The following is a 10,390-nucleotide window of genomic DNA, read 5'->3' on the forward strand; positions in this document are numbered from 1 at the left end:
AGTTGATCTCAACCTTGAGGACAAGGTTGCTTTTCAGGAGGAGAGTATTGTTGTGAATGAAAATAGAGATGACGTGGAAGCCACGTAAGTAGAGCACATGGGAATGCCACGCAAGACTTCTAGAATGATCATTCCACCTAAACGACTTGAGGACTATGTCTGGAAAGGGGGAAATGCATGTGACAAGGGGTAAAATGAATTGGGCAGCAGTATAAGGCACCACGAAATAGGCATTGCAAGGAGTCAATTGAGTTGTTATGAATAATTCTATTTCTCTTCCCCGTTCTTCTGTACCTCACCTCGTTCTGCTTCCTTTATCCTTAGTTGTTGCTAGTTCCAGTATTTCATTATAATTTCTGCTTTAGAGATTTCATCTGGCTTTGTCTTTGTAAAGGAGTTTCAGTTTAATCAATCAACAGTTGTGGTACTATTTTCTGTTTATTCGAGTTGCACCCTTCTGCTCTTTCGTAAGATAAATTCTCGTTATATTTTTATATAATTAAACCGTTAGATTTCTCTACTTGTTCAACTGCGTGTTTACTGCTGTTGATTGAATGACCATCAATTGACTCTGCCTATTTTGGTATGCATTGCTTGAGAGAGGGTATATATTTAGTTAGTTATTGAACAACATCACTCCTAACGTATGTGAGAGATCAATACGGAGGGTTTAAAGGCGGGAATAGAGATAACAAAACCTTGGTGTGATTGTAGTGAGCGATGAATTAGTGCCAACTAGCGTAGTTCGAGAGAATATATCTAGTAAATTATGGTAGTTACTCGAGAGAGAATTACGACACCCTAAGTACTCACGATCGGAAGAGAATACTTAGGCGAAATTATAGAAGACGTAATGGGACGAATTCCGACAATTGGAAAAATCATAACTCTATACCCCTTTAATCTTTTTTCCAACCCATAGTATCTTTAGTCGTTAATCTACTACTTTAATTTTTTAGTTAATCAAATATAAGAATTTTAATATTTATAACTTAAGAATTGTTCGAACTTGTCTTTTTAGTGATATTGAACAGTTATAATGAAACTTTAGTTCTCTATGGGATTCGACTCCGGACTCTTAGACCGAATAATATTTGCAGCGACCGCTTATCCTTTTTAGGACTAGAGTTTGGCGTGATCAGTGATATGATTGTGTACACATTTTTTACTCCGTCTAGTGCATAGAACTTAAACAGATTTAAGAATCTATAGATTGACTAGCAAAACTCGGCAGACTTAAAAGAAAGAGGATACATAAATGAATTTGAGTAGGTAAATCTAATAATATGGCTAGCCTTCAAAGGTTTTCCTTCATTAACCAAACAATCATCATAAGATAGTCTTTTGAAAGTTGTTGGATTCACTATTCTTGTTGAGGCAAACCAACCACAGCTTAGATGAATGTTGGAAGGTGCACAATTTGTAAAACAAGTGTTGATAATCTCAACCAAAAATTGTGGAATTCCAGTGGTTGAATATTGGCTCTGTGAAATGCTTATATCCTTGTTTGTGCAAGACCCTGATTGTCAAAATAACAATAGTTAGTATCAACCACACTAAAAAGTTTTCTTGTTAGCAAATATTGGTATTCATGAGAAAGCTAACATCCAGCTATGTTGCTCGGTCTATGCAAAAAATGTTGAGGTTTTGTTTTTAAGATGAAATATTCTTAAAATGAGGGTGAATGGGAAATGGAGGAGGAGAGTCCGCAATATAAACAACCCGAACTCAAATAGTCTCTTTTTTTCTAGAAAATTTCCTGGGAAACTCGCAGCTGCTATCCTTTGGGTGCGCACTGTAACTTGCTCACTGTGCAATAGCTCGCAAACTATATAGGAGATGTAAACCGCACTAGGCAAGACCGGTGCGACGAGCTCTGACTGAGCAAGCTGCTGATGAAAGGAATTGATCCCACTTGGAAAATCACTTACCCAAACAACTCAACCAACCCGTGCGTTTTTACACTAGTTGCAGAAGTGGGTTCAGAATTTTATACTCCTATGAGAATATTCTCTTCATTTTTCCTTTATACAAAATAGAGAGATGCAAGCATTTATAAATGTATAACCAAATTTTTTATTTTTCCCTATTAAATTAAACCAGTTAAATTTTTATGGGATTGACCTTTTGCTAGCTGGTTCCGCCTCCGACGGGATGGTTTGACCTTATATATACCAAAATAAAAGTTATATCTAAGATGAAAAGGAAGCAGAAATAATTCATAAAGATGGAAATTACTTTTACCATAATACAAAAGTTTTCTGATGCTGAAGTATGCCTTCTCTGTTATAGTACTTGTGATTCTGCTGCTATTTTGATAGGAAAAATGCAAGAATTTGCCTGAAAAAGAAGGAATGAGAGAGTTCTGTTTCACATTTCCAGACTTAATACATCTACTCCAGTGAAGTCCAATATTGCAGGTTATAAACATGACCAAAAAGAAACATAAGCAGAAGAATTTCTGAAGATAGCTCATAATAAATGATCTTAAAAAGTAGTATTAATTATTCACTACTATTAGTTCATGTTTTTACATTTTTATAGATTTCAACGGCTTTCGACAGTCATGGCTAGCTAGTCAAGCTAGTTCAATGAAGTCACTATACTCGAGGCGGCCAGTATAAAAGAGGGCAAAAATTGGCTAGTCAGCCGAAACTAATTGTATTGATCAGTGACCGAGTCAGAATTTTCACCCAGAAATATCGAAATATTAAAAAAAGTAGATACCACATGGAAAAGTCAAGCAAGAGTCAACGAATAGCAAATAGTATATATAAAATTAAAAAAAAATTATCTAGCAATATAGTGTAACTTTCTGTCGAAGGAGTATCGATTGACACCAGTCGGTTGAATGCTGCCCGCCACTGACATTGACTACTCAAAAATATTATATGAATGTAATGCACATATACATAAAAATATAATATACTGGAGTACATTTTATGGGCTAATATTTTTTGGAATTTTTAGCTTTGTTACACTTATATATATATATATATATATATATATATATATATATATATAAATTATATGTTTTAATTGCTATTATTTTTCAAAGTGGCTAAAATTATACATTTCTCTATAAAAGAAGAATTTGTTCTTCTGTGCGATGACGGTGTATATAATCACCTCACTTCTTAAATAACTACGAAAAAAAATCTCTTGATAATTATTACAGTAATTATTGTTTTTTGATACAATAATAATAAATATGTTATCATATGTTAAAGTTTATAACTTAATTAAATCCATAAAAAGACTTTTTGATATACATGCAAAAGAATTTTCACACACTTATAAAGATAATCGTTCATAATAAAAAGAATTAGTTTCTGAAAAATTAGACAAAGCACTTGTTACTACAACATATCGAAAGATATTGATAAAAAATCTCATAATACTTTCTGTGTATATAAGTTAAATTCTACATCTTAAATTGTGATGAATTATTTAACGAGATTTAAACACAAAAGTATAACGACATGGGTAAATATAATTTATTTTAACAGTAAAAGAGTAAATATGAGCCTTTTACGAAATTAAGTATGTAAAATATATTGTAGGCATGTGGCTCAATGCTATTGCTATGCTGTTTCAAGGTTTAGGGCAAGGATATAGTATTTCTTATTATACCTTGTAGAGCAAGTTATTATATGGTCGTAATATTTGGCTTTTGGAGGAAGCTAAAGCTAATTTTTGAATAGTCAAATAAGCTGGAAAAAGTGCATAGACAGGAAAGCATTGTTCTCTGTTGCCTTTTTTGCATTTTCCAACGAGAAAATGCATAAAGTACCCGTTAAACTTGTAAGCAAAAAATTATTTATACATTTAAATTTTATGGGTGTCCTAACACCCCATTATTTTTATCTAAACTAAATTTAATATCTCATTGAGTTATGACATGGCATGAAAAGTGTAGCTCGTTTCGTAGATGCGCGTGAGGTAAAAAAAAAAAGAAGCTTTAAACTAATTTAATTGTTCAGGTGTCACTTTCCTATTGGATACTCTAACTAATTAAACTTAATACTAATTTTTCTCTTTTCTTATTCATTTTCTTTTCTTTTTCGTTTCTTTTTCTCTTTCTTCATTTTAGCAAACCAGTGTCACCATCTTCCTCCCCATTTATAGAAACTAAGTCATGTTTTATTTTTTGCTTCTCTTTTTTTTCTTGTTGAGCCTTTATTTCCACTCGTCTATTTCCTTCGCCATATTCCATTAATATAATCCTAGTACAAAGAATTAAAAAGAAAAAAGACAAAATATCTCACAACCAAGGGCTTATTTATGGACTGATTTTAAGGTATTTTGGAGCTATAAATTGGTGGTTTTGAGGGCTGATTTCAGCAGGTTTTGGGGAGGTTTCAGGGCTGAAATTCGCTGCAATTTTTAGTGATTTTAAAGGGAAAAAAACTGTTGGAATTTGGGGGTGTCTTGGAGCTGATTTTCGCAGCTCTTTTCTGGTTTTCGCAGCTGATTTTGCTACAATTTTGGGGTAGATTTTGAGGTATTTTGGGGTGAGTTTTAGGTGCTGATTTTGGGGGTTAGTTGTGGGGGGTTTGAGCTCTGTTTGGGCTGTTTTGCTAGCTGATTTTTAGTGGTTAAAAGGAGCGAAAATAGCGATCATTTGGTGGCGAATTTACATGACTTTGAAGGATGAAGACATGGCTACTGTTTTTGTGTTTTTTTTTTTCTATTTTTGTAGCTTTTCAAGGTGATTTATAGCTGGTTCCATGGTGGTGTAGGTGGTGACGAAGATGACATGGAAAAAAAGAGTTAAATAAAAAAGTAATTAAATAAGTGAAAAAAATAAAGCAGCTTTTGACACGTGGCGCGCGTGCACTACACATCCCACCACAAGACTGACTAAGTATTACCAATAGGGTATTAAATTCACTCCAAATAAAAATAGGGGGGACATAGGTCGCCCGTAAAGTTAAGGTGTGTAAATGATTTTTCCGAACAAGATTGATGGGCAATTTATATATTTTTTCTTTTCTAAAATGGAACTTTTCATTTGTACTATTTGTTGTGCCCAATTAATTAATGGATTGCAAACAATAAAATACTTAATCTGTTTAAGGAAGAGATTTTTCTATTGGACACTACCTAGTTATTATTTGTTGTACCAAAATAATATTACTACTTGTGTAAATATTTATCGAGTTTAACTTTTATATATATAAATCCGCCTTATTTTTAAGAATATAAATCCTATAATGAAACAATAAAGAAGAATATTGCAAAGAAAGAGAGAGAATTCTTATTGCTTTTGAGATGAATTACAATGTTATAGGACTCCTCTATTTATAGGGAAAATGTGACTTAGCCACCAAGTAAAATCCCTAAATCTCTCTAAAATATAGATATTCACCTTAAATAAAACTCTATTTATAACACTCTCCCTTGAATATTTATTCAACAGATAATGTGCCTCATTAAAACCTTAACTAAAATAAAACTCAGTGGAAAACAAATTCTAGTAAAGGAAAAAGAGTACACATATCTAACAATACGTCTTTTGGTTGCCTCGTTAAAAACCTTGCAAGGAAAACCCAGAGGGACAAAATCTTGTAAGGAAAAAAGAGTGCAACGCGCACTAACTTCCCCTGATGAGAGCATCAATTTACATCCTTGAGCCTTCGCATCCCAATCTTGTACACTAGCTTCTTGAAGGTTGACGTCGGTAGATATTTGGTGAACAAATCAACCATATTATCACTTGAACGAATTTGTTACATATTGATATCATCATTCTTTTGAAGACCATGAGTAAAAATAACTTTGGTGAAATGTGCTTTATCTTATCTACTTTTATGAATCCTCCCTTCAATTGGGCTATACATGCTACATTATCTCAGCACGATTAGATGAAGTAGCCACGATTGATTGCTTAGTCGATCGCCAAGATATTGCAGTGCCTCCACAGGTAAACACATAGCCATTAAGATCGAGCCTTGTGTGGATCAGATAAATACCCATCATCGGCATAACCAACAAGACCGGAACTATAATTATTGCCATAAAATAAGCTCATATCGGTAATTTCTTTTAAATACCGCAATATGTATTTGATTCCATTCTAATGTCTCCTTGTAGAAACAGAGCTATATCTTGCTAAGACATTAACTGAAAAAGTTATGTTAGGCCTTATAGTGTTAGCAAGATACATTAGTGCACTAATTGCACTAAGTTATGGTACTTCAGGACTAAATAACTCTTCATTCTCTTCTTGAGGTCGGAATGGATCCTTATTCACATCAAGTGATCGAACAACCATTAGAGTACTTACTGGATGTGCTCCATCCATGTAAAATTGTTTCAATACCTTTTCTATGTAGGCAGATTGATGAACAAAAAATTTGTTTGACAAATATTCAGTTTGCAAACCAAGACATAATTTTGTCTTTCCGAGATCTTTTATCTCGAATTCCTTCTTTAAATAACTGTAGGAATTCCAATAAGATATATGTTATCGACATATATGATAAGTATAACAAATTCCGATGTTGTTTTCTTTATAAAAACACATGGACAAATGGCATTATTTATATAACCTTCCTTTAATAAATACTCACTAAGACGATTATACCACATTCGTTCTGATTGCTTTAGACCATACAAAGATCTTTGCAATTTGATTAAAAATATTTTCCGGGACTTTGAATTATGTGCGTTAGACATTTTAAATCCCTCGGGAATTTTCATGTATATCTCATTATCAAGTGACCATAAAGGTAGGCGGTAACCACATCCATTAAATGCATGTCAAGCTTTTCATGGACAACAAAACTAATGAGATAACGGAACGTTATAGCATCCATAACGGGTGAATATGTCTCTTCATAATCAACACAAGGCCTTTGTGAAAATCCTTGTGCAACAAGGCGTGCCTTATATCTTTGTACCTCATTTTTCTCATTCCTCTTGTGTATAAAGACCCATTTATAGTCAACAGGCTTAACACCATTAGGTGTTTGGACTACAGGCCCAAAAACTTCACGTTTTGCAAGTGAATTCAACTCTGATTGGATTGTTTCTTGCCATTTTGGCTAATCACGTCTTTATCGACATTCTCCAATAGATTGAGGTTCAAGATCCTCACTATATTGCATAATGCTAGATGCAACATTATATGCGAAGACATAGTCCACCACTATATCTAATCGATTCACATTTGTCTCAATATCAATTAAATTTATTGATAGTTCCTTATTTTCTTGAGCCTCGGGCTCAGTGATTTCCTCATGAATCTCAGGATTGGTTAATCATGAATTTCTTCATGAGACTCTTTCGTAGTGCCATTTTGATATTTTATTTTTCTTTTTCTAGGATTTCGATCCTTAGAACCTAATGGTCTGTCACGTTTTAGGTGTGCTTTTGACTCATTTGCTATGACAGTAGAAGATTGTCCAGCATGGATATCAATACGGATTGGAATATTCTCTGCAGGGATATGTGATTTTATTATCCTTCAAATCCGTAAATGCATCTGTCATTTGATTTGCTTTTTTTGCAAATGAATAATCTTTTGCACCTCATTTTCAGAAATAGAGATACGTGGATCAAGATGAATCAATGATGAATTTTTTCACAAAATTTCCCGTTTGGTTTCACCATTTTCTCCCTCTAATTTTGGGAAAAATGTCTCATCGAATCGACAGTCTGCAAATCGTGCAGTGAACAAATCCCCCGTTAATATTTTGAGGTAGCGAATAATGGAGGGCGATTAAAACCAACATATATTCCTAACCTTCTTTGGGGGCCTATTTTGGTGCGATATGTCGGTGCTACAGGCACATATACTGCGCATCCAAAAATTCTTAAATGAGATATATTAAGTTCATGACCCAAAATTAATTGCAACAGGGAACATTTATGATAATATGTCGGTTAGAGATGAACTAGCATTGATGCATGCAAAATGGCATGACCCCAAACAGAAGTGGGCAATCTCGTTTTCATGAGTAACAGTCTTGCTATCAATTGCAAACATTTAATTAAAGACTCTAGAAGGCCATTTTGAGTGTGAACATGAGCTACATGATGTTCCACTTTAATCCCAATTGATAAGCAATAATCATTAAATGCTTGGAATGAAAACTCGGCAGCATTATCAAGTCTAATAGACTTAATTGGATTATCGGGAATTTGCGCCTGTAATCGAATTATTTGTGCCATTAATTTTGCAAACACGAGGTTGCGATATGACAATAGGCACACATGATATCATCTAGAATATGCATCTATTAAGACCATAAAATATCTAAACGACCCACTAGGTGGATGAATAGGTCCACAAATGTCAGCTTGTATACGTTCCAAAAATGCAGGGGAATCAATCCCAACTTTTGTTGGTGATGGTCTAATAATTAATTTGCCTTGATAACAAGAAGTGCAAAAAAATTCATTATTTAAAAGAATCTTTAAATTCTTTAATGCATGCCCATTTGAGTTTTTTATAATCCGTCTGATCATAATTGATCTAGGGTGTCTCAATCTATCATGTCAAAGTACAAAAATATTGGAATTAGTAACCTTTTGGTTTACAATAGAATGTGCCTCAATTGCACTAATTCTTGTCCAATACAGGCCACAAGATAAAGATGAGAATTTCTCAATAACCCTTTTCTGGCCAGAGACATTCTTGGTAATGATAAGATATTTAAGATTATTCTCATCTATTGTCTCAATATCATATCCATTTCGGCGGATATCTTTAAAACTCACAAGTTCCTCTTGGACTTGGAGGAGAACATTGCATTCTCTATGATAAGTATTGTTCCCTTAGGAAGAGTTATAGTAGCTCTTCCAGAGCCTTCAATTAGATTACTACTACCAGAAATTGTAGTAACATCTGCCGTACACATACTTAAATGAGAGAAATTGAGGCATTGTATCAAAAACGAGTGCTAGAGAAACTGAGCGATATACACCACATTTGTACTCGGAGGAAATTCATTTACTAAAGAGAACTCCCTTGCAACCCAAGGGGACTGGATTAGGATTCACATTAAATCCGAACCAATATAAAAATCCTGGTGTTTTTAATTCCTGCAATTATTTTCTACATTTTACCTTCTGTTACCATAATTGCTAAATTATTATATTCAATCGACTACTCAAGTTATAAGTCAATTTATAAGCAATTAATTTTAAGTATTTACAATTCACCCCCTCTTCTATTTTTATAGAGGTTAATGACAACTCAAACAAAGTGCTTCAAATGCACAAACTATTAGCAAGTGACACTTTTAAGGTAGTTTTCCATATCCTCAAACGAATGAACACCATTCTTGTGAAAAACTACCTTTAATCAAAACGAACTAACATTATGTCATAAAATAAATAATACTAATTGATATTAATAACTACTGCTCATATAAGGAACTATAATTATATAATGTTTATTCACTAGCTACTACGAATAGACAAAAATAATAACCAAACTACTCAATCATCTTTTACCATAGATCCATCACCGCTCAAGTGGCCTATTTTCCCATCAGGGTACTCAAAGAAGTCTGTCACATCCAAGTGTGTGATGTCTAATTCATTGTCATAGACAAGATTAGCTTCAGGGCCTTTATTCTTTAGAGATGCTTGATAAAGCTCAACCAAATGTCTTGGTGTACGATAAATATTTGCCTAATACCATTTTCCACCGCAACAATAGCATTAAGTTTCTGAACTATTTACATTTGACTTCTCATCTTTCCCTTTCCAATTTTGGTGGTTATTTTTCTTTGGGGGGATGGGGGTGATTAACACCAGGAATTGTTTTCCTTGGCCACGGCTACGACCACGACCACAAACAGGGCCACGGCCTTTTCCACACTTAGAATAATGAGAATACACCTCATCCACTCCAGGTAATGGTGTAGATCTAGTGGATCGATTTCTGTGATTTCTCATGAGCAAGTCGTTGTTTCGTTCAGCCACAAGGAGAAGAGAAATCAACCCAGAGTACTTCTTGATACCTTTCTCTCGGTACTGCTGTTGCAAGACCATATTGGAGGCATAAAACGTTGTGAACGTTTTTTCAAGCATATCATAGTCAGTGATAGTATCTCCACGGAGTTTCCATTTAGAAGTAATTTTGAACATCGCAGAATTATATTTAGAAACAGACTTAAAGTCTTGGAGCCTCAGATGATCCCAATCATATCGTGCTTGTGAAAAAGTGACTAACTTTAGGTTGTCATATCTTTCCTTTAAGTAATTCCACAAAACAAGTGGATCTTTGACTGTGAGATATTCTATTTTCAACCTTTCATTAAGGTGATGGCGCAAGAAAATCAAGGCCTTAGCACAGTCTTGGGTAGATACTTATTTTTGTCTTTAATGGCGTCTCCAAGACGCATTGCATCTAAATGGATTTCAGCATCCAACG

At 34.1% G+C, this 10,390-nt stretch overlaps 1 protein-coding gene across 1 annotated transcript; it reads right to left on the bottom strand.

Annotated features, from left to right (window-relative positions):
* Positions 1-9,450: 9,450 nt before the first annotated feature.
* Positions 9,451-10,008, bottom strand: LOC142174642 (uncharacterized). Its single transcript, XM_075240474.1, has 2 exons — positions 9,697-10,008; positions 9,451-9,645 (listed from the first exon to the last, which is right to left on the bottom strand). Exons 1-2 carry the CDS (start codon positions 10,006-10,008, stop codon positions 9,451-9,453), a joined length of 507 nt encoding a protein of 168 aa, XP_075096575.1.
* Positions 10,009-10,390: the final 382 nt, after the last annotated feature.

Source organism: Nicotiana tabacum, chromosome 20, assembly GCF_000715075.1.
Source record: "Nicotiana tabacum cultivar K326 chromosome 20, ASM71507v2, whole genome shotgun sequence".
Classification (NCBI taxonomy): Eukaryota; Viridiplantae; Streptophyta; class Magnoliopsida; order Solanales; family Solanaceae; genus Nicotiana; species Nicotiana tabacum.